Source organism: Prorops nasuta, unplaced genomic scaffold, assembly GCF_024137725.1.
Source record: "Prorops nasuta isolate Cenicafe-Biocafe unplaced genomic scaffold, Cenicafe_Pnas_1.2 PNAS00015, whole genome shotgun sequence".
NCBI lineage: Eukaryota > Metazoa > Arthropoda > Insecta > Hymenoptera > Bethylidae > Prorops > Prorops nasuta.
The window spans coordinates 1,445,749-1,470,977 of record NW_027116812.1 but is presented as its reverse complement, the minus strand read 5'-3'; the positions used below and the strand labels follow the sequence as shown (position 1 = coordinate 1,470,977).

The window sequence follows — 25,229 nt, the reverse complement described above, 5'->3', positions numbered from 1 at the left end:
ACGAGTAGGGATAGCAGTACGTCGACCAATCACAGCGGGCCTTAGGCCGGATACATTCTTCCTCTCGAAATATACAACCTAATATAAGCGTTTTATACTACCAACTATACTCTATAGGATTATCAATGAAAACAATGGGCGTTTACTTTTACAAATTCACAATATGAAATTTATTCCTGCAAGATTAACCAAATTATCATAAAATAAATGAGGCTACATCTTATACTTTCATACTACGTATAAATATATTTTCTTAAGAATGATTGAATGAATTTAATTTCTGTCCAATTCTTCCTTTCTCATTGCTATAAGTAATGTAATAATTACAATTAAATTTATAACTTATTTATGTTTAAGTTTATTTGAATAGAATTAAATATGAGACGCGATTTGTCGTGTTAAGATTTCGAAAAAGATAATAATTGACTGCACATTCGAGTTTATCTCAATATCGCTTTTTATTCATTTATTCGTTCACTTTCTCTTCTCAAACATCTATCAAAATCAACAAATGTAGTTTATCACTCGATATGTTTACCTACTTACATATCTTATAAAACTAAATATAAATAAAACAAAATATAAATCTCTTAGAAACTGTATGAGCGTAAAACAAGTAAGGATAAATCATAAGTATATAATGGTTCCGCGTTTATCGTAGGTACTTATACACTTCCTTTAATTTTAAAAGTTTGCTTTAATGGTTCTTGTTTTATCTATCTATTAACTTTCTTTACAAAGAGGAGGATTTTTACCGATTTAAAAAGAGTTGATATTTCTAATATACAATACAATGTAAAATGTAATACTCTTCTATATTATATTATAGTATATACATCTATTTATTTCAACCAAATTATATAGTAGTAATATTAATATCTTTCAGTCGATTAACGAGAATACGCAAGTTGAAAAAATTATGTTAATAATAGATTTCAATCTTTTTTAATTTTTATACCGATCTTCTATAATTTCGCGTGTGCTCGCTACATCCCTGTCCTTTACACGTGTGACTAGTAATAATTATTAGTTAAAAATAACTTAAATATCTTTCATTCGTTATGATTTAATTTGAATTTACATATATAAATCTCTCTCACTTTTATGCTTTAGCACTCTAATAAACCTCTTCTATCTGGAATGATCGTTAAAACCGGTAGTGTATTTGATAAAATTAACTTGCCAACAGCTGTTCCTCGTTTAGCATTGATTAAAAGGATATTTTTATTGAAAACTGCTTTCTTAAAAATTCTTTAAAAAAATTCTAAATGGAAGAAGTACATCGGTAATATGCATTTCTTGTTTCATAAGAAATCCTGTTGAGACTAGATGAGATTTTTACAGAATAGCATCGATGTCTTATTGTATAATATTACTGTTCAAAATAATAATTATATTTATGAATTTATATAGTATAATATATACATGCATGTATATACGCGAATATCGTTCAGTTGTCATTAATTCTTCAGTTATTAAGGCCACTAGTGGGATGATACAAATATAATATAAATATTATAATAACTAAGCATAGATTAGAAGCGATGGTTGGGTAACTACGAATAATGTCCAGGAAAGTTAACCTTTGTACAAAATGAAAAAATAATCCATAAACCTTGCCACATGCAAGATCCACTTTATTGTCACGAATTCGCGCCGATAAATACTATATTGTAAAGTTTTGTGTAAGCAACTGGTCAGAATGTTCTGTTGTCTTTTCTGGACACTCGTAAGTTCATTTGCTGTACCGCATGTTTTTTTCTTATCATACCATATATGCATAAAAAGTATAAACGTTTAGGTGAGAATTAAACAGGAGAAACGGGCCTCGTAGTTCCAATATTAAATAGGAAATTTCTCACCATTTCTAAAAATTTCACCTAACAACTATATCGTACAGTGGAGTTCAATCTATTGTACAAACATGATATCATAAATACAAATGTCAGTGGTGCTTCTTCTCGCTTATTTCCATTTTAAAAAACATTCGACAAGCATTGCCCAGTTAAAAAATGACACTCTAAAAAGAGGAGAATATAACTCTGTATTAACAAGAATATTTCTGTTAATGAGCTCAGAGTGAAAGATCAAAGTTCGTCTCTCTAGCTTGACTACGGTGATTTTCTTTAAACGAGAAAGTAACGACCTTGCATATCAATTGAATTGTCTTTTTCTTTGCTATGTTTGTGTGTGTATATATGTGTTTCAGTCCTATATATTCTAGCATCATCACGCTTACACCTTATCCCAGGCACTATGCATTGAGCAATGCTCTCCAAAAGCCAGACCTTCGTTCGTCTGGCTTAGATCGTATGTTACAACGTCGATTCGTGTATCACTGTTGTATCTGGATTACTACTGGAATTGTGAATTATTGCAGGTGGTACATGTGGAGTCAAAGTGATCGATGAAGTCCTTCGAACAGGTTTAGGCGATGCCTGAAAATTCATAAAAAAAAACAAGATTATCCAACTAAAAAAAAGAACAGGGGATATCCAGATAGAATTAATTAAATTTACAAGTATAAAATCAAATCTAAACTAACCCATTCTCTTCTGCAAGGTGCTTCGTCGTCAGAGTAATGATCAATTTGACCAGTCTCAGTCTCAGTGGCTACGTTACGTTTCTTTGGTTGCAGAGTGGCATAATTCCGACAGCCCCTGTTGAAATTGTTCAAATTCTTCTCTTCGACGATCTTCTCCTGGCACAATACTTCCTGTGATTTGCTTTGCTTGTTATTCGTAACGTTGCTGTTACTCTTATTATTAAAATGAAACGGTGGCATTTTGGAGACCCAGTGGTCGAGGCCAGACCCAGCCGAGCTGGTGGAGGCCGCTGATGAGTTACCAGTAGAATTATTCGTCAATCCTCTTCGTTGATAAAACAGCATATAAGCAGAGCTAGTTATCAAATTCGTGTCGGTGATAGCTTCGACTCTCGTGTCGTCGAAACAATACCACTGTGTATCATAGGGATTCCTGCAAAAGGCTGTATAGTGTCCCCCTTGAAGATCCTGACCATGATGATTGCAAATAGCATAAAGATCATAGACATTCTCGTCGTACTTGTGAATATTCTGTTGACGAGGCCGTGGCTTTTTCCAAGGTGACCAACCAAGGCCACCCAAAGTAGCCACGTTATTATTCGTCTGCACACCACCACTGTGAGCCAGATGTGGCGTCATGTCAAACCCATACAAAGGAAAATCAACCAGCATAGTCAGCTTGGACGTTGACCTCTGCTTAGACTGCTGACGAAACCTTTTCAAATGAATCACCAGTATATCAGGCAACGACCAGAGGCCCAATTTCTTTACAACTTCCTGTTTCTTGTTGCAATATGGGCAGTGCCATGCATCTTCAGCACCCAGAATCTCAGCTCTGGTGTACAAATCGAAACATTCTTCAAGAGTGACAGCACCACCAAGCTCTGAGTTCGATTTCAGCTGTTTCACGCTGGCGTGCTCCTCTATCTGGTCACTGTCGTCTTGAATAATATTGCATTTGGTCGCCTCGTCCCATTCCAGGATCAATTTTACATGCTGTGGGCCAGAGTCATCGGCGCAGAGGGCCAAGGCTTGCTCGATTTGCTCGGTGTACAAGGGGTGTTCCACGCAGGGATCTATGCAGGGATGTTCGTCCTGCACTGGGGTAGCAGCTGGGTCTGCCACGCGAATATTGAACAATCCAGGACTCTGACTGGATGTCAGAACGTTGTCAGCCAATGTTGCATGCATTTCCTTCAGCAGAAGCTTCTGAAGATCTTCGTAGGACGTTTCTCGCGACACCTGCATCGTGTAGGGACTGCCAAATCGTTGGCGAAGGTCTCCTTTGACCAACACGTTGATCCAGACTAATAGAATGTACGCTTGTTCCGTTGGTTCCTTTAATTGTGGAAGCTCTATGCAGTACAGTGGGTCGTTCTCCGTTATCACTGATAAGGGCTGGCAATCCGAGAAGGTCCTACAAAAAAATACGTGTTTAAGCTCATGTAAAATTTTTAGAATAAATACCAATCCATTCAATTATATATTATTTGATTTAAATCATGCAGGTAATTATTTTTGTTTCAGAATATCGGAAATTAGTTGTTTTTAAAGATTCCAAATTTAATGCAAATGAGAAGTTGAAACTTTTTAAATCACGTTTAATTATAACACAATATTTTGAGTATAACAAAATATTTTTGTTGTGTTTTGTTTTAAATAAAACTACGGACTTTCAGCATGCTTGTTTTAAGCATTACAATATTTTTGTCAAACTTTTGACGTTTTATGGTGCTTGCTGAAAATGTTAGAACTAAATTAACAAAAGGTTGTAAACTACATTAAAACATTGTACCCAAACTAAAAGTAAGCTAGAATTTATAAAAAATTAAAAAGATAACAGCTCATTAAACTCGAAACTACATTTTTTCTAATAATTCTCGAATAATTTAAGATTAAAATTACTTATTTTTTCTTAGCACACACACACACACCAACAAATAATATAAAGAAATATTTGTCAAATTCAATAAAAACTGGGTGAATAGTCTCTGACTTATCCATCGAACAGTTTTACAAAATACCAAAGAATCAACCAGCAGAACATTCAATTAAAAAAAATATATATAAATTCATATACCTTAACTACAACAAATTATTTAATTTACAAAAAATCAACTTCTCCTTTGCATTAAATATGATAATTTTAAAAACACTTGATTTTCGTTCTCCTAATGGATTGTCCCAGTAAAGAGAAGATTTATAGTACCTATGGAATCCTTCGTCATGGACCTCCGTGAGCAGCATGTGATTCTCGTCGATTCCAGTGTCGCTCGCGAGTATTTCTCGGAGCTCTCGTACGTTTGCCGATTGGTTCACGCTGACACCGATTCTTACTTGCCGAGGTTGCTGGGACGTGTAGAGGACGTTGACGTATAGGTTGATCTGCCGGTGGCTCTGTGGCACCGGAACGGATACGCACAGGAACGGATCAAAGGTGTTCGATTGGCGGTGGCACCGAGGACACGTCAAGCTCGAACGAAATTGGGCCTGAAAAACGGCGTGCACGAACGAATTGTTGCACCTCACGTGATTCGCCAAGGTCTCAGCTGCCACTATGTCGTCCGGCCTCCCAAACGAGTTCTGCAAAAAATATTCAATTACTAAACGCTCGACAGTCAATTCGATTTCTTATAAATTAATTTTCATTTCAATTTTATTATCGAATTTAATTCGTGAAATTAATTTAGATAAATCTGTGAAGCTTCAGACACGTGCTACGTCATCAAGTCAGAACAGACGATTCAACACGGTTATCCAGAGTAAACAAAAAGTATGACTCGTTACAATCATGCATTTATTAATAGCGAGAAAAGTTTGACATTGCTTTCTTTCCATTTGAACTGATTTTTGTGAATTTTGAAAGTGGAAGGGGGGGGGGGGGGGGTTAAAGGGAATGAATTTTTTGAATTCGGTTATAGACATGATTATTAGTTATTATAATTTTTTTTGTTTGGGGGAAAAATAAGAAGGGATGAACATTTGTTTGGATTATACTTAAAAAAATTGGATTAAAAAATAATTACTACTTGTTATATTTTTTTATTTATTAATAAAAAATAATTCTGAAAATTACTTCTTTATGTTTAAATGGATTGTTATAGTTTATAAGGAAAAGGATTGGATATGGTTAAATTTATCTTTGAAATGTTTCATAACAACAAAATTAGATAAATCTTTGCAGCCTCATTTGTGAAATTTCAGACACGTGCTACATTATAAAACGAGAACAGACGATTCCACGGTTATCCAAAGTAAATAAAAAGTACGACTCGCCATAATTCTGTATTTATTAATAGCAAGAATGATCTGACGTTGGTTTCTTTCCACTCAGGTAGAATTTTCACAATTCGTGAGATGGAGCGAAAGAGGAAAACAGAAAAAAGGAGTGGGAGGGGTAAACATAAAGAATTATTAATATCGAACGAATTTCATTTCAGGTAGCTTTTCGTAATTCAACGAATAAAAATAGTGGAAGGGTGTAAACACAGTTATTAATATTAAAAATTTGTACACCAATAAATTTCATATTTTCTCTCCTTCCTGCTTTTATTTTCCAAAGAAAAAGTAACCTTCAACTGTGCAAAATACACTATAAAACATCTGTTCAAAGAGCTATTATTACGTAAGAAATATTTTATTTTCCATGAATTCAGAATCCTACCAATAAATAAAATTCTGTCGAAATTTCAACTGTTGCAAAATCTCTTAATGATATTAAAAACGTAATTTGCCTCGGTATCTCCTAATTTTACCATTTTATTACAGTGTAACTTTCCGATTAAGCAAACCACGATTCATCGCGAAACGCCTCGAACACCTTAAAAATTTCCCACGTCTCCATGAAATTTATCAGCCAAATAATTTCTGATCGTTAATATTCGCGAATCATCGATCATTCTTGTCCAGCGATTTTCTCGAATAAATCGTCGCTGTGATCCAAGCATCGTTCAAGCTCTCGGAATTCCTTCGGAATTTATGATTCAATTTGTCTGCTTTTTTTCATTACTTTCGCTCCAACCCTTAACGATAAATATCCGGCAGAATCGCCTCTTTATCATCGAGCTCTCCAACGAACGAAACGAGTCCATTGATTACTAAGCTCGTCGGTCGGTGAAACTTTTGAGCAGCGCTAAAATAAAGTCGATCGATTAGAGTGCCCTCGCTTAAAAGCTTCTGCTAATTATTACCCTGTGTGCTGGATTTTTTCCACTGGCGTAGTTTAGAAGAGAAAAAAATGAAATTCTGGAATCAACTTGGACTGACTTATGTGATTGATTGATCTGGGCGAGGTGATTAAGCAGGGGAAGACGAGAAGGTGCAACTTTTAATTTAGGAAGTGATTTTTGAAGTTCTTGAAAAATTCGAAATAATGGATGAGTGGTAGCGAGTTGCGAGGTAATTTTTAATGCTCTAGTGAATATGTATAGAGTGGAGTGACGAGGTTTATATAGTTTCAGAATTATATACAATTCTTAGACTATATAATATTGATCGAGGCTGAGTCGTTATATTAAACAGTAATTTTTAGAATTAACATTTTTCCAAGCAATTTGAGCTACCAATCAATGGGTACTGAGTTTAGTAATTGCTATACTAATCTTATAGCTATATGTATAGAACAGAGTGACGATACTAATACGAAGTCAGTCACAATTCCGCCGACAACTATTGTTCGAGTCACGTCATGTCATATTAAAAAAGTTTTTTTTTAAGAGTTTTTTCAAACAATTTTTATCTTCCGATGAGTGATACCGAGTTTTTTTATTTTTGCTATCTTATATAGCTATAGATGTATAGAGCGAAGCGCGTGCGCAACGAAACTAATACCAAAACTCAGTCACAATTCCACAAGTTATTAATTTTCAAGGTTACGTCGTATTAAAAAGGTATTTTTGAAAAAATTTTTATTTTTCACAAACAATTTGAAAAACTGATTCATGACAGGGAACTGTGTAGTGATTTCCACTAGTCTTAAATTTATATGCATAGGATGTAATGACGAGAGACTAACACGAAGAGTCAGCCACAATTCCATGGACTACAATTGGTCAATGTCACGTCGGTACATGTGTACCCAACATACCGTTCCCGTTTCGCTTCACCTTAGGTGTTACCTTTCGAGCTACCTTCATACACTCCCCCCCCCCCCCCCCCCCTGCTATTCATCTCGAACCAAACAGAATATCAATGAGCATTTTCATCATTTTTTTATAAATCTTAATAATTTTTTTAATTATTTAATTATAGTCGAATATTTACTAAACAATATCTCTTCTTATGTATACATATATATATATATATATATCAGAAATAAAAACCAATCGAGCTACCTTTATAATTCCTCTCCTCCTGACTCCCCTCTCAAATTAAACAAACTATTAATCCAAATTTGAAACATTCCTACCAATATTAAAAAAATTTTTATTTAATTAATTAAACACGACTTTTTACCATTAAAATTTTCCTACACATATTTATACATCAGGACTAAAAACTAATGGAGTAAATCTTATGATTTAAGAGCTTTATAAAATGGAATAAAATAATCCTAAAATTATCTTGATAAAGAGACACGTAGTTTATTATATTAATTACAGTAATATGTTGATTTAAAGAAAAACTGGAAATCCAGTTTGGTTATAAATTAAAAAGTTTATAATCTGGTTTCGGATATAGTTTATATATTTCATTGAGAAGCCTGGTAGTTTATTCAGGAATTTTGTAGCTGACGATTTTTCAGAAACCTGTTTCTTTTTTAGAAAGGAATGGAAAATGGGGCTCTTATGTGTTTAAGGATAGAACGAGAAGAATTCCCATGGTATATTTGTCGTCATGGACGGGACAATATTGGAACCGGTTTATTTCTGACCATTCTACTAAAAATATATTTCTATTGACTTTAGACTCTTCAGTAGTTGTGTGTGTTATAATGGCACGACCTGTTGATAAATGCAACAAGTTTCTAGTCGATCGTGGTTCATCAACTCCTCGTTGTAGGTGTGGATCAAAGGCCAGTAAGTTTAGTAACTCCGAGCAATTCTTACGTAACGATTTAAGATGCGAAATTTTCGGCTGAAAATTGCCACGAGTCTCGATCGAGACCTTTTAAAATCCAAGTAAACGGGAATATAGTTATTGATATCTTTAATACACAGGGAATTTTGTGCAACCATCAACACAATTTTTCAGGATCTTTCTACAATATTGAAAGAAAAAGCTTTTAATAAAAAATAGGATCTACTCCAAAATAAAACGCGTAAATAAAAAATATGAGAATTTATTTTTTATAAGAAAATATGATTTATATATTACTGATATTGAGAGCTATCAATAAAACTATAGTAATTTATTATTTTATACAGTGGTTCATTATAATTTGATTTTAATTTAAAAATAGGTGAACGACTATGCACGTATTTCTGTAGTGGTCACGCATATTACTCAGTCAAACCTACACTTGTATATGTGTAGCTTCAAATAAAAAAATCTTGTGTACAACTGGATGCGATAATAAATTCATATAGTGATTTGAAAAGCTCTTGAGATAAGTTAAAAAATACGTGCGCAATAAAAATAACGGGGCTCCAATTAAAAAAAGAATAAGGCAGTCTTTTATTTATCAAATTACGGTTTATATTAAGAAGAGGACATTGAACATTTTTTATATGAATCATTTTTCTTTTCATTGTTATCAGAACTACCTGAAAAATCGTGATGAATCATTATTCTAAAAATAATGTGTCCAGCGAGTGAAATTAATTCCTGGACATTTCAGTTATAACTTTAGTTCGTACTTTCTCTGTCAAATTTTTATTCTAAAATAATTTTTCAGTGCATAGCAACACAAAAATAATTAAATAAAAATTTGTAACTGTATATGTATACGAAAAAAGTCCACTTAAAATGACAAAATGTATCTATAGATAACGTTGATAGTATGTGTGCACGATACTACATATTATCACTTTAATTCACTGTATTAGTGTACATGAAACGAATAGCACGAATAGGACGATTGAATTTCCAACATTGTATTGAAACAGGAAACCCAGCATCAATTTCCTGATTTTATCTTATCGCTTTGATTAGGTTAATTTAACACTCCTAATTTATGCTCTAGTAATGCAACAGTTTCATTCGATTTTCGATCAGTGCTAGACAAAAAGTTTAATTTGTACTTGTATACTGGAATTTGCCACCAGCTTTCAACAACATAAATTAAAACTCAAGCCAATAAGAACGTAATACAGAAGTGAGTTACCAATATCAAAATCTATATTCATTTAAAATAAAAAATAGATCTAGATAGTATGGTCAAACTTCGCATAAAAGAGAGTAGTACCTTAGTTTTTCAAGTTACTTGCTGCTGTAGAGTCACTACCGTTTCCCTTTTTATCGGAAGAAGAAGACCAGCATCACACAATTTCCTGATTTCATTTTATCCAATTAATTACGCTAATTTAACACTTTTAATTGGCTCTTTAGTAATGCGACAGTTTTCAGTCGATTTTCGATCAGTCTCGGACAGGAAGTTTACAAGTTCTCAGTAACTTTTTTTACGTAATCTTGCTGCCCATTATTTTAGGCTGAAAATCGCTGGAAGTGGCCAATAAAACGTCAGCAACGGCCACTTAACCGTCGCAATCGTAAATTATAACGATGAAAAGATAGAAATGAATTAATCAATTTAATCTACTTAATTCTACTAAAATTAACTTTAAATTTTCGTCACGATTTCACGATTTTAGAATTGTCGCGAAATTTTCTAATAATTATTTGCTCAGGGTCACAAGAAAATTGGAAGAAAGATGTTTAATTTTTGTTTTTAATCTTTAAATGTGTTTTTACAAAATTTTCAGATACTTTGATTACCGATTCACTTTTAGAGAGCAGGGTAACAGTAAACAAATTTTTAGTTAGTACTAATTAAATAAATTATATATATATATATATACATATATATATATATATATATACACACATATGTATACCACATCTTTACTCGAAACAATTGCTAAGAATACATGGAAAAATGCCTATACTTTATGGATTAAAAATTCTAAAAAAAAATATTGAAACCCACTGCGATTTAGTCCAACGGAAAAGCAACGCCTGCAATCACAAAAATAAACTCCCGCAAAGAAAATGAGTGGCTGAACGTTAATTTCTCGCGTTTATCTTATCGACCTGCTCTACAAAAATTGAGTGCCTCGAGTTTTCATGCTGGCACAGCCAGTTTTTAGTTAACCATAGTCACTGCAGAGCGTGAAAGAGGAAGCAGGAAGTTTTGTAAACATTTCTTGCGTAACGCCACAATCTATGATTTTAGGCTGAAAATCACAGTACGGAAAGTGTACAATTAAATCTATTGTAATTTAATTCCCTATCGAGTTAAAATTGCGATCGCGAGCTAAAAAACAGTCCGTGACAAATTAAGAGAGAAAATTTGAAAGAAAACTTAATAAATATTATGCTAAAAAATAATAGATATAAAAAAATGGTTTTTGTTTTCGGTGAACTTCCGGTCGAACATATGATGCAACAGATTGAAAAACTGTTAAAACTTGTTACGTAATATTGTTAAATCTCAATGTAGCCGTTTTGTGAAAGAGTTGTACGTGATTATTAAACCATTTTTAAAGGGTCGTTTATTTTATTTACTCAATAAATTATATAAAATTTAGTAATGAATATAAATTTTATCAAATTTAATTCGAATTAATCCTTGTGTATCGAACAAAGTTAAGAAAAATTGCCAACAGTTTTAAACAATGAAACAAAAGAATTATAACGGCCGAATAAAATGGCGAAGAAACGCGCTCTGACGGTTGGAATTCGAAAGCAAAGCGCCACGAGAGAGAATATCATTCATTATTAACCTATAACCATCATTACGTTTCTACCGGTTTCTACCGAGTTTCTAAATATACATATATACATGAAAATAATTTGCTATCATCTGCATATTTTCCTCTCGTTTCCTCGTATGTCTCTTTGCATTTCTCTATTTTCCATAATCAACCAGTTATCGGAAATTAAAAATGATAAACTAGTACATAGCAGAAATTATTCGACCTTTTTTAGTCTTGTAACTTCAATATCCATTATTATTATTAAAATTAAGCAATTTTAGGGTACAACGCAGGGTTATCTCAATGGTAGCCGATAGAAATGGCGCAATTAGGATAATTGGGGCTGGTTTTAGAAGGAGATTGAGTAATTATTTCATTAAGGGAAAACTTTCCTTTGGAAAAGTCTCACTATCGTCATTCATCTATCTAGGTCAAAGTGCGACGCTTTCACTCGACCACTCTTTCGAATTTCTCTCGATAATCAAGGAAAATTCCTGATGGTAGTTCTTGTTGGAAAATTAATTGTGCGTGCGGATTTGACGAGTGGGAGAGGAGGATTATTAATTCGTTGAGACGTGTGATTCAATGTGCACCACTGCGCGAAGGTCAGCCTGCTAGAAACTAGTCTATCGTGATCACGGTCGTACGATGTAGAAAGATCGCACGCGTCTCTTTTCATATTTTTTAAAAAATAATTTTCAAATGCATCGCTCGTCGATGATATTATCCAACGCGATACCGATCTTAATAATATTTATCGTAATCCATTTTAAAAGCCGTAAAAAGATTCCAATCTCGAAGACTCTTCTTATCAACTCGGGATCAACCTTAAGCCTCGGTAGGTATCATCCGATTTAAGAATCCTCGCCGGCTTCGAGCTTCCATTTCGTCAACGAGTCCCGAAGGATATCACGATGAGACTCTTAATGCTACAGGACCACGCGTTTCTGGTATGACATTTTACTCGTAATAAACTTCAAGTGCGATCCTAGTCAAGGTTCTCCGATAGAATCCTGAATTCTGACAGATTAAACTAAGACTCATATTTTATGCTGAGAAATTAATGTAAACTGTTATTTTCCAGCATTGTTTTTTTACAGGCAAAGCTTGTTTTTTGGGTTTTACCAAGGTTTGTAAATTTATTATAGAAAAAGAGGGAAGGGGAATGAAAGGAAAAAAAATATTCAAGGAACCAATCAGTTTTTGCTGTGACGAAACAAAGTAGCAGAGCTTCCTGATATTATCGAGTTAACAAAACACTAAGCACAGTTTACGCACGTGAAATTGTGGCATTTTTAGCCAGCTTCAATGTAAACACTCAACGACGAAGACACGTGTCTCAATAATCGCAAAATCGTACGTTTTCCATTGCCAGGCTGTATATACATTTTTATCAAGCCGCCAGTCAAGGCCGATCATACGAAAGAGATTAAACACAAAAGTTTTCTATACTTAGACAAAACATCTTAATTATATATTCACGCGTGACTCGCTCCACCTAGAGTCTTTATTTTTGTAGATAATTCGGGCATATTATTAGCCTTGTACAAATATATGTTTTACAAATATCCTGATTCGCGTTTACAATGATAAAAAACAATGTGGAGTAATTAAGCAATAGCTGTTTGTCGTTTCTGATTGGCACGTCCATTTATGTCGTTGATGAAAGCTGCGAATATTCGAATTTTTAATCTTCAGCCCCATTCCGCAAGCAAATAATGAACGGTGAGAATATACGTAACGTTTCTCTTTGGTCCAATTCTCTCCAGGCAAATAATGACGCGAGTGCAGGAAAAATTGTGAATAATCGAGCATTGAAACGAGCGTTGTGAACGTAGGACATTGGCTCATTAATCTTTGCGGTATTTTCCAGTACAAAGTAGGAATTGTCTCGAATATACGCTAAGTCTATATTATGTTCGTATTTATCGTATGAAAATTAATGAGTTTTCTACTAAATATAGTGACTCATAAAGGTCAAGTTTTTGGTCCCAAGTAGTGTGTTTGTTTTTGTCTCTTACTTCTTCTGCATCTATGGTAGAAAGTATACAGAATCTACCACTCAAAATGACCGAAAACATGCATGCAAGAAAATTTTTATCTCCATAACTATTAATGATATGAAAATTTGGCATAAAACCCGTTTGAATGCAAATAAAGAGAAGCTTCGGAAAAGGTCATATGCAAAGATTTAATATCCTTCATACTTACGGAGATAAGCGTCTTTTTGTTATGCTTATGCTCCTACGACGCTCTGGGATGTTTCAAATGGCGGACCCTATACACGAGAAGTATTATAAAGTTTCAATGAAAATTGTAGACAGACGACGAAAACAGACCTGTGAATAAAATCACTGTTGTCAAGCCAATAACGAAAGATTCCAGAATATTTACACGCGCTCGGAACACAAATTCCTGCTGGAAAGGTCTAATCAATAGCTATTTTCAGTCTCGTTGCACAATAAGCGCAATGACGCAATTTGGAGAGCGCATAATTCGCCGTTAAACGGATATTAATAAGGACAAGCGCGAGATGAGTGTTCAATTTTCGAAACTGCCTATCCAGGCGAAAAGACGAGTGTGACGCTTTGTTTACAATAGCAATTGAGAAGACTCGGACGAAATTCTTGAACTTCAATTGAACGAATGCATAATCCGCCGTTTGACGAATGCATAATTCGCTATTGGATGAATATTGATAAGGAAAATATCGAGATGAATGTTTTTCCTTTCGAATCCGTGAATCAAGCGTGAAGACGCGAGAGACACTTGTTTAGAATAGCGATAATTAAGAAGACTCGCGGTCGAAATTCTTGAACATCAATTGGACGAATGCATAATTCGCAATTGGACTAATACATAATTTTGCATTGGACGAATATTGATAAGGAAAAAATCGAGATGAGTCATTTTTTTTTTAATTCGTGTATCCAGGGCAGAAGACGTGCAAGGCACTTTGTTTACAATAGTAATTGAGAAGTCTTTGAAAATATTTTTGGACATAGATTTATAACATAATTTAACGTTAAAAGAATCAAGAGACTAATTAGTTTATTTAACTAGGTCTAAAATTGAATGAGTATTAATTAAGAAAAATAAGAAAAACCTTGCATTCAGAAATTTGCGTGTAATGAAATAGAACTGATAAAATCCTTGGACAATAAGTTGTAGAAAGTATACTTCGACCTTAAAGAGATCAAAATATCCATTAGTGTATCAACGACAAGAACATACAAAAAATATTAATTAAATAAGGTGAGATGATTCTCGAATCCTTAAATCTGCTTGTCCATACAAAAAAACGGGCGTGCCGCTCCATTTATAGTTGTGACTGAGAAATATCGACAAAACTCTTAGACCTGAATTGGAAGACATTTGATTTGCGAAAACCAATATTAATAGAGATATGCACAAATAAGTAGCCGATTCTTGTACATAGATTAATAAATTAATTTAGAAAAGGATAAAGTATATTTTAACAAAGAAATTAGTCGATCCTCGCACCAGCTTATTCAACGAAAAGTCGATTGTGACGTCAGTAATCGCGATGGAGAAGCTGCGGTGGAATTCTTGGACCTCGTTATATACGGATTATCGGTTGGTCCGTTAAAAAGATGATTTCTTATCGGAAGCTCAACAAACAGTTTGTAAACGAAGAAATATAAGCGATAAGATAGCGAAAGGAACACTAGTACCTTGACGTAGGAGAATGCTAAAAGTACTTGATAAAAGAACGTTAATATCGATGAATCGAAACTTTCGTGCCAATTTAGTCAATAATTCCAAGAATTATTTGGTAAACATTCGTTGTGGTTCGGCAGCTCAATTGTGCATTCGCTCTTCGCTGCGCGTGGTGATTCATATCAGTTTATGGTTCTTCTCCTCTGTCCCCCACCCTTTACCCGCCCCTCTTACATCACCAACTCATGTAATCACTGATTACCAGCTGCTGGACTGGACGAAAGATTAAAATATTAATGCAGCGGAGAAGAAGCATGCCATTGACGACGACTCTTGATACCTTAGCTCGATCAATGATACATATTTTTTCATTCTTATTTGTCCAACTGCACACTCGGATAATGCAGAATTTACTGCGAGTCAATCGACGGTTATCGAAATGCAAAGATTAATTGAACAACGGATTCCAAACTGGCTATGCGACGCTTTGCTCGCGATAGCGCAGCAAACGGCACACACACAAATAACTACATTCCAAAAGAGTATTGTAATACTCTTTACTGATATACGTGTTCGCTGTGATTTTCAGTAGTTCTTTTCAAATTTGTATACACAGAAAAACTAGCATCACACACGTACGTGTATCGAAAATAAACATGGAAGATTAGGATTATACAATTTTTCCTGAGCTACGTGGAAGGAAACCCGATGCATTTTAGTGTTGGCAAGCGGTTTTCGTTCGAACTCTCCCAAGGAAATTATGCTCGCCATTTGATTTTAAATAAAGTGTTCTGCAGGAAAGTAACCGGTGTATACGTGGGTAGGCATAGTGGTGTAGCGCTCAGCAAGCGAGACACGTACTTTTTGGACAGGGAAAATAAATGAGGTTAAGGCCTCGATACGATTGTACTACAACTGGCTTGCTTCTTCAACGAATTCAAGGACCCAGAAGACTGCAGCAAACAATTCTCCTCCTCCCCTAGAACATTACAACTCATTTGGAAGGTCTATATTAGATTAAGTTTGTATACCAATGACAATCAAGTACAAAGTGATGCAATAATATCGTCGGCGAGACAATACTATTATTTTATACAGCAAGTTTGGCCGCCCTAACACATATATAGTATACAGCTCTCACCGTTTTGCAGAGGAACAATGGCAAAAAAGCAAGTATGAGTTCTTAGCCAAAGGGAATAGCAAGGCTTGAATTTCGGTCGTAAATACCGCATTAATCTTTCGACTCCGTAAGGAGACGTTAAAAGAGATTGCAGGGTCGAGCTGAATAATTTCAAGGGAATTTTTAGTACCTTGATGATCTTGTACTTTTTCTTCGTCGCTTGGTTGAGATCCTCGTGTACCTTGTCGAGCAGCCAGAGTAAAAATTCCTGAGCGTCGTGCTGTAAATTGCCCCGGTACTGGCTGCCGTATTTGTCCACGACGCTCTTAAAGGCAGTGCTCATCTCCGGGTCGTATTGGCAGCTCCAGATAGCCTTGAGCAACAATGCCAGTTGCTCGGTGATCTCGCCTTTCGTCCCATACTTTTTCGAATTGAGTTTGTTTCGCCTGGACAGGTCGACTTTGTATTGGTCCAGGACAAAATACTCGGCGAGGATGTCCGTGTGCGATAAACATTGCAGTACGGCGTTCATGAAGCACGTATTGCCGTGATTTCTTAGGCCAATAACACCGGGAACCCTGTCCGATGGTATGTGGGCCGGTCTGGTCGGAGGTACCCTGATATCTCCCGCGCTAGACCCCAATTCGTCCCTGTGGGAGCCCTTGTGATTCTGGCTGGCGACATTCGACATGTGCTGCACCATTTTGTTGATGAATTTCTTCCACGACGGCCTCCTGAACACCTTCTTACCGCTCGATTTGTCATGCATCTTGACACCAACGCCGACGACGACGCTCTGTTGAACATTGTCGACTAACCGTTGCATGTTGTTCCTCGTGTTCTCCTTGGCACAATTGACGATACCGTTCTTACCAACGTCCTTTTCGCGACTCTGCTGATGCTGCTGCTTGGGACGACGCCGCGAAATCTTATTCGCGCTCTCGAATGGATTCCTGGGTAGCGTGAAGGTTCGTTTCAGTCTAGAAGCCGAATCACGGGATTTCGTGTCTGACAATTTAACCTCTTCCACGCCCAGCTCACCCTCCGACACCGATTTCATCACAGTACCAGCTCTCTCGGCGTTCTCGCTCATCGCCAGTCAACGCACTTTTCTTTCAAGGTCGTCCACCGACGACCTTCGCATCACCCTAACCACGCACAGTCGTTCTGGCGAACCTTTTTACATCGCGTATACGAACATTTAACCCGCGTAAAAACGTCATACGCGTTAACCGCTCTCACCCACGGCGGCCATTTGCCTCTTCTCTGTCACCATCGGCTCTCCGCGAGATATTTCCTTTCTTTCTTCTCCTCTCCTCTCTGCTTCTACACTCGTCTATCTTCCACTCTCTTCCTCTTTACCTTCCCTTCGTTTCCTTTCCTTTCCTTTCCTCGTTTCCAGCACACACCGTCACGAACTGCCACGAACTTTCACGATTTCACCACAGAGCCGCTCTCTGACGCTCCGACCATAAACGATGATAGTCGACTGAGTAAGGACGCCAAAACCATGCGTCCATTGCCAACAGCGCCTTGAGCTCTTGAGCACTTAGCGTCTCGTCTTGGCCAGCGAGCGTCATCTATTATCAAATTTTCTAAGCTCGCCGTATTTTTCTGCTAGAAAACACCGTCGTCAAAATAGACTCCTTCCAATTTACACCGTAGATACTAAAGAACATATCGAACACACATTTTTGAAAGAGAAACAAGAATACTTACTTGGTAATAAATACTACCTTGTTTCTTAAATTCGTTGATTGTTCATATTCTTCCGGAATTATTATAATTGTAAGAAAGACAGTTCAATTGGAATTAATAAGAGTTTAGTGAAAGAGAATTCTTCTTATACGATTTAATACGTAAGCTGTTTACCGTACTGGTGCACAAGCCGTTTTGGCTCTCGTAGGAGTTCGTGACAATGAATGTATTAATGAAGAATTCGATGAAAATTTTAATTATAACGAGTCAGCAGATGGAGTCAGCAGGATGAAGGAAGGTAGTATAGACTGCTGGTCAGAGGTGTTAATGGTCTCGAAATGGCTGTGTTATTTTCATGGAACTCATTCCTCGTCGTCTCGTTCGTTTTTATCGTTTCGTTGGATAAGACGAGTGGTTGGGATCTGGTTTCTGCTGATTTGGAGCAGAATGCGGTTATAACGAGATTTGCCGTTTGGAGAAACCGGGCGTTTTTGGTGATTCCACGGTAGAGGAGGTTTTTTTGAAAAGTGAGGAAAACATTTGGCGAATTTTCATTTCTTTCCATTACAGACAAAAGAGGAGAGTGAAAAAAGCGACTCTATTCGAGGGCGTTTGGCCAGAGACTGTCAATAATAATGTTAAAGCTTTCTTGGGCTTGGAAAAATCAGGATTAACCAAATGTTCCGGTTTGCGAACGGCAGTGGGACTCGATATTGAACCCTTGGGACGTTTATGGGTTTTGGACGTTCCCGAAGAGTCTTATTGCCCGGCAAAAATTATTGTTTACGATTTGAGACGAAACAATGAGGAGGTAATCAACTTTTTATATCTCATGGAATTCTTTGCATAGCTGAGATGAATTCTTGGAACAGGTAGCGTCGAACGAGCTTTCAGGCGTGGATAAAAACAAACTGGGAGCCATTGTTATCGATTCCTACATCGGCTTATGGGGACAAAGAGCATACATTGCTGATCCTGGAGATGAAACAATTATAATTTATAGCTTGGGTATTGGATACATTTCTAAAAATCTAATTTGAATAATGTAACGAGCTCGGAACAATTTTTTTATTGCAGGGCAGCGGAAATGGTGGAAAGTGAAATTACAGCACGCGACAAACGTGCAATATTTGCGTATTACCGATTTCGCAATATCGCGAAAAAATTCCGTACTTTATTTAACCGCCAGCTCCTCGCTTGATCTTTTTAGCGTGAATTTACAACAGCTAAGATACGACATGGATTTTTCTACGAGGGTGCGTTATATTTTATAATTGCAACAAATTTAACCCTTAACGCTTAAAAAAATCCGCTGAGGGGACATGTATTAGTTGTTATAAAAATCGAAAGGCAAATTTTTATCGAGCGTTAAGGGTTAATAATCAAAATTACTTTTTGTCTTTAGGTAACAAGGAATATTACTGTAAGCTGGGTTGGTTATAAAATGGGAACTTCTTCAGGTCTGTTGTGCGACTCAAAAATAGGGCTTCATTATTTTATGGTTTCTGAGAAAGCGAGTGTTCGATGGGACAGTAAACTTCCCCTAATTGTAAATCAAATCGATTTGTTTATTCCCCTTTCTTCATTTCCTACTATATCTTACATTTATTTTTTTAGGCTGAAAATCATCAAATTCTTCTACAAAACCAAACAGTACCTTGCATTGCCGACTACAGAATGGACTCACAAAAAAATATCTGGGCTGTGGTGAATCCTGTTTGTCCAAAGCATCGAGGCAAATATTTCAAAGGAATTTTAAAATTAAGGACAGTGCAAATCGCAAAATATCCGTACGCTTAGCTACTGATCTGCTGAATTGTTATGATATATGTATATAAATATATATTATAATAAATCATACTGATATAAAATTAAACTAAATTTGGCTTTAGCCTTTCATTTTCAATCAATAAAAACTTTATCTAAAATATCTTAGAAAAATAAATTTTTCAGCCAAAAATCATAGGATTGATTATAAATATCGTAATGTTTGCTAGAACCTTTTATTTCCAGTTAATTCTATGCAAAAGATTTTCGTGGATGTTATACAGAAATAGTTCCAATGCGTATTGACAGTAGGGAAAATTTAGCGAGAAATAAATCATCGTTCATCTTATCAATGACAAAGACGAATTATTTTTGAGCCAAATAAATTATTTCTTCCACTGGTCAATATTTGTCCAGCATCGAAAATTATCGATGCGAATGATGCAAACCAACAAAATTGACTAGAGAACAGTGTGCTCATTTTGTAATATTGAATCAACCGATGAAAAAAGGTGTTTTATTCCTCGCATGTCTTGACTAGCGGGTGGAGCACCACTGATGCTCCCGAACAACTAACGGTGTTCTGTATGTAGTCGTGGAAATTGCTTTCGATGGTCCACATGAGCCTCTTGAAACCAGGAACGACTTGAGTGGGTAATCTGCACTCGTTGCCTTTCTGCACCAGCAAAAAGTTTTCTGGCCGGAATAACGTATCGGTGTTCCACATATAAATGTCGGACTCTCCTGTAAAGGCCGCCAAGTTCAGTATTCAATTACATAAGATATAAACGTTTTTAAAAAAATATACAAGTTTTTATTCTATTGAAAAAAAAACTTACCCTTATTTCTGAAGAAAATAGCACAACCATTGTCGTTGCCTAGCAAGACAATTTTATTTTGCTTGGCACCGACGTCAGCGATGGAGCCACTTGCATTTCCGGTCCTTAGATTGATGGCTCTGATGCTGAATAGTCTTCCAGACCCTAAATAGGTGAAGTATAAAACCGTGGATCCGCAGCTTTTCTTCACCAACACGATGTAGAGAACGTCGTTACGATCAAGACCGGAAGTAACTGCTGGCGGAAGTACCACTCTGTATCCCCTGTCGGTCGTCACGTTGTACACGATGATGGCGCCAGCTGCAGCATCCGAAACGTACACATATACCTGTCCGTCATCCGCGTAATCCACGGCTAAATATTGCAGCCGGGATGAAGAATCCGTCAAAGAGCTCAAGCTGATCACTTTCACGACCTTTGGAACAAAAATAAACATTCTAGACACGTTCCTGCCATCTGCACCCTATTCACTGCACGGATAATAACACAGGGATATTAAATTATTATTATTATTTAACCCCGGTATAGATTTTACATTTTTAGGTTGTTTCAGTAAAAGGTCAAACAATGCATAACATTTTTTTCTACTGTAATATTAAAATTGCCTTAAAAAATATTACCTTTCCAGTTTTAACGTTGATTCCAACTACTTTAGGTGGACATCTTCGCACGGGTTGTTCGAGGGTGTTGACAATACCTACGTCCAATACCCAGAGGATATCTTGGATGTCGAGGACGATATCAACGGCACTCTGGAGCGCAGCGCAGTTGCCTTCTTCCTGAATAGGCCAGCAAGGGAACGGATTGATCAGGGGCGTACAACTCTTCGATTTCAAAGACATCACGCCCAATGTGAACGGTACCCCAGGCTTGTATCTGGGCATCGCTAGGATCGCCTCATCTCTGTAAATCTGGGCTCTAGTTGCAATCACGTTTCTCGGAATATAACGACCGCTGCTCTCGTAGATGTTTTTCGTACTCTGACACGGCCAGTCAAGACTGTAACCGGACAATTGCAATGACAGATCCGACACCAACTGCTTCTCCGCCGAGCACACACACGCCAGACCCCCCAGCAGTAAAAAATACAACGATCCTGCCATACCGACTCAAAAGAAATTCTTCTACCTACGCGAGAATTTCCCGTTCGATCCACGAAGAACGAGAACGTTCCAGTTTAAAACAGTTCAACTGCAGACAAATCCAATTGTACTAAAAATCTCCATCAATCTCCGTTTATATACAAAAGCAGGATTATGAAATAATTTTTGCCTGCGATGTTTGTGTATCTTCGTGCGCTTATCGCTTTTCGTTCGCGGAACTCGAGGAATTCTTCCGGAAAACAGAATGTAAATACTGGATTGGCAATCATTGTTTTGGGCAATAGGAAGGAAGCTTCCAGCTGCATTGTTTTAATGAAGTGAAGGAAGAGGAAGTTACGGATGCTTACAAATATTGTGGAAAAGAGGCAAAAATTCTCGAGTCGAATTTCGCAAGGAGAGGTTATGTTGGACGAAAAAGTATATAAATGGCGCAACGAGTTTGGTGGTTCAGTGTGCATTTGCGTATTGAAGAAGGTTTGTCGGAAAAGGAGAGGAAAAAATGCTGATTCAGTTGACAGTGACATTTTCGGTCGTAGTGGGCCTAGCAGTGGCTTTCGATGGTCATAGAGTCGACTCGACAGCTGTACAGTGGACCGGAGGATCCTTCGAATGGCCCTGTTCTGCCACCAGAAGCATGTTCAAGAACAGCGGACGTTATGTTCCGAAAAATATTATCGCCACTCGTGCTGCCATTTACAGAGACGACGCCATATTAGCGCTTCCTAGGTACACTAGTGCTCATAACCTCAAATCGCTTCGAACGAAGAAAAAATTCACTTGTAAACGTGTAAAAAAATTATAATTTTTACAGATACAAACCTGGTGTTCCTGCCACACTCGCAAGGGTCTCTTTAAGAGACAAAAATTGCCAAGCCACTTTGGCTCCGTTCCCCTGCTGGTCGCTGCAAGAAGAAGGCACTTGCAGCGCTTTACAAAACGTTGTTGACCTCTTTTTGGATCCACAAGACATTCTCTGGATACTCGATACTGGAGTTGTCAATACCCTCCAGGAACCCATTCGCAAATGCCCGCCCAAGGTCGTTGCTTTCAACATTAAAACTGGAAAGGTATTTTTGGAAATGGTTATTTTGATTGCGTCTATCCGATCGTTAATTTCGTGTAAATTTAACATTTTTACAAATGTTTTTTTTAGTTGGTGAAAACAATTGACCTGAGTGGATTGACTTGCGCGTCCTCGCGTCTGCAGTACGTAGTGTCGGATTATAGCGTGGATGGCCGAGTTTTCATTTACGTATCAGACGCAGCAGCTCGCGCCATTTTGGTTTATGATGTGACTTCCGGTCGGGGCTACAGGGTGATTCTGCCAAAAGCAGTGACGATTGGTTGCAATCGTCGCGACGTCCTGTACTTGGCTCTTCTGCGTCGGTCGGATGGTAGCAATTGCCTTGTTTTCACCTACCTCAGCAGCAACAGAATGTTCTCCATCAGAACTGATCATCTCCAGAACGGATCGACCAACGGAAAGATCCACGATCTTGGACCAAAACCGAAGAAGTTGGTTATCCTTGGAACGGATAACGGAAGTGCCTTGTTCTTCCGCTTCGAGGGTGAAGCTGATATTTACCGATGGGATAGTCAATCCTGCTTTATCCCATCCAACTTCCTCAGGGTCTACAGGAGCCACGAATGTTCCCTAGCGACCCACGTTATCCCCGACTATAAGAGAGCCAGCATGCGAGTGCTCGAGTCTAACTTCCCAGATTTTATGCAGGGAACGGTGGGCTGCGGCGCCAACCAAGCACTCACCATTATCTAACACAAGACTCTCCGCCAAAGACTCGATCAATCATTCGCTCGTCTAACCCTCTCACATCTTAAACTTTAAGCAGACTTTTGGGAAAAGTAGAAAACTTATCCCAATTATAAAGAAAATTCGAATTTTGCCTTGGAATATTATTGTATAATAGCACGTAGAGATCTGCGATAAACAATTGTTGGAAGTACCAAAGAAACGTGACGAAATATTTTGTATAAATGTTTCCTTTATTACGATAAACTCTTGTAGCTTTATAAATAATTTCGATAGTATTGCAAAAGTAGAATGACTCGAGATGCAGATCAATTGATTCGTCACGCGTGCAAAAATGTTTGTGCGTTTGCAGTCAGGATTGTTGTGTCTCGTATGAAAGGTCCTTTCTCTTCGTTACATGTACACAGGGTGTCTTTGAAATAATGGTCAAGTATGAAACCATGGAAAGATGAGACCATGTCGAGTGAAAAAGTCCTTTACCATTTTGCGATATGAGCATTCGTTTAAGAGTTATTAAAAAAAATTCAATATTATTTTAAGCTTTCTGATTGGCGTTGAACGAAAGTTCTCCCCCCCCCCCCCCCCTCCTTTCTCATAAATTCACATTTCTCTTTCCCCCGCACACTTTTCTCTGTCAGTAAGATTAAGGCGCGCTCAAGCATCGAATAACGGAAGAAACGTAATTTTTCCAACTTTGATAACTTCCTAACCATAAATCACCACCAATACAAAAGCATTCCATCATATTTATAACTCACTGAAAGCGGATATTCCGGATGAAATTCAGAGTACATGCTGCTAAAGATAGAAAGTTATACCTCACGTTTGGTTATACTATACAAGGTACCTTATTTAGTTGCACGCTGAATCGGGTCCCAGTAATTCTCCTAATCCTCCGCGGTATTAATTGCAACCGGTGCTATAAAAATGACAAAAACTAGAAAGAGAAAGAGGCAAAGGACAAGTATACAGGGAGCTGGGAATGGGATTGCGTGTCGTAAGCAAATTGTTAGAATATATAGTGTATTATGCCTTTTTGAGAATGGAACAACGCAAGAAAAACAAAGAAAAGGAGAAACCATTAAGTTTTTTATTACATGAACATATAAATGCAAATATAAAAATAATATTGCCTTATTTAGCCAGAAATTTCCTTGCTCACATTCTGCATAAAATTGCTAGAATAAATATTGCCACTGGCGAAATATAATAGTCCCTATATGAGTTTTACACTGTTAAGTTTTAAGTTCACAACGTGAGTAGGCAGATCACGTGTAATGAAATTACGAAAATTGTACTGGTTGACTAGTGGAATGCTACAATCCTCTCGCTAAAGGAGTCAGCTCAGTTTCATCAGTTTTACCAATGAGAAGAATAAATAAGGGAAACACATTAGGCGGGGTAACCTGCGAAACCTGAAAAACTGAGCTTAGAAAACTAATGTGACAGTTCAACGAACTAATTTTGCAATAGAGGCTATAGAGCACGCGCCTTCCTATGATGTAATCTAAAAATAATGAAATAGAAAAAACACCCTAATAAGTTCGTTTGAACTAATTTTACCAACGTTTGTATAGTTTTTGTATCAATAAAACCATAACAAAAACACGTTTATTTACAAAGCTTCAATTACCTATATTCACTTAAATTTTTCACCTTTTTTATCGCTCTCACTTCAAGATTACAGAACCCTAATTGTTACCACGTAATACGAGTAAATATAAACACTAAAAGTGATGAATTCTTCCGTGGGAGCTTTCGTGCTTCATGAATGTAAATGCTATTAGTGACAGGGAAATATTTATGCTTGACTCTTAAAAGGCGTTTAGCATTTCCGAGCCAGCTTATTA

General features: G+C 36.8%; 4 protein-coding genes across 4 annotated transcripts; 2 read left to right on the top strand and 2 right to left on the bottom strand.

The window, feature by feature from the left end:
• Window positions 1-151: 151 nt before the first annotated feature.
• On the bottom strand, window positions 152-17,685 carry LOC136779054 (ubiquitin carboxyl-terminal hydrolase 31-like). Its single transcript, XM_066736357.1, has 4 exons — window positions 16,392-17,685; window positions 4,755-5,128; window positions 2,546-3,962; window positions 152-2,438 (listed from the first exon to the last, which is right to left on the bottom strand). Exons 1-4 carry the CDS (start codon window positions 17,292-17,294, stop codon window positions 2,316-2,318), a joined length of 2,817 nt encoding a protein of 938 aa, XP_066592454.1. The 5' UTR covers window positions 17,295-17,685; the 3' UTR covers window positions 152-2,315.
• Window positions 17,686-18,080: 395 nt separating this feature from the next.
• LOC136778816 (uncharacterized) lies at window positions 18,081-19,699 on the top strand. Its single transcript, XM_066735944.1, has 6 exons — window positions 18,081-18,404; window positions 18,470-18,710; window positions 18,772-18,907; window positions 18,977-19,155; window positions 19,305-19,448; window positions 19,517-19,699. Exons 1-6 carry the CDS (start codon window positions 18,238-18,240, stop codon window positions 19,697-19,699), a joined length of 1,050 nt encoding a protein of 349 aa, XP_066592041.1. The 5' UTR covers window positions 18,081-18,237.
• Window positions 19,700-19,999: 300 nt separating this feature from the next.
• On the bottom strand, window positions 20,000-21,608 carry yellow-g (L-dopachrome tautomerase yellow-g). Its single transcript, XM_066735943.1, has 3 exons — window positions 21,126-21,608; window positions 20,506-20,920; window positions 20,000-20,410 (listed from the first exon to the last, which is right to left on the bottom strand). The coding sequence occupies exons 1-3, from the start codon at window positions 21,606-21,608 to the stop codon at window positions 20,184-20,186; spliced, it is 1,125 nt and encodes a 374-aa protein (XP_066592040.1). The 3' UTR covers window positions 20,000-20,183.
• Window positions 21,609-22,107: 499 nt separating this feature from the next.
• Window positions 22,108-23,385, top strand: yellow-g2 (L-dopachrome tautomerase yellow-g2). Its single transcript, XM_066735942.1, has 3 exons — window positions 22,108-22,334; window positions 22,420-22,675; window positions 22,762-23,385. Exons 1-3 carry the CDS (start codon window positions 22,108-22,110, stop codon window positions 23,383-23,385), a joined length of 1,107 nt encoding a protein of 368 aa, XP_066592039.1.
• Window positions 23,386-25,229: the final 1,844 nt, after the last annotated feature.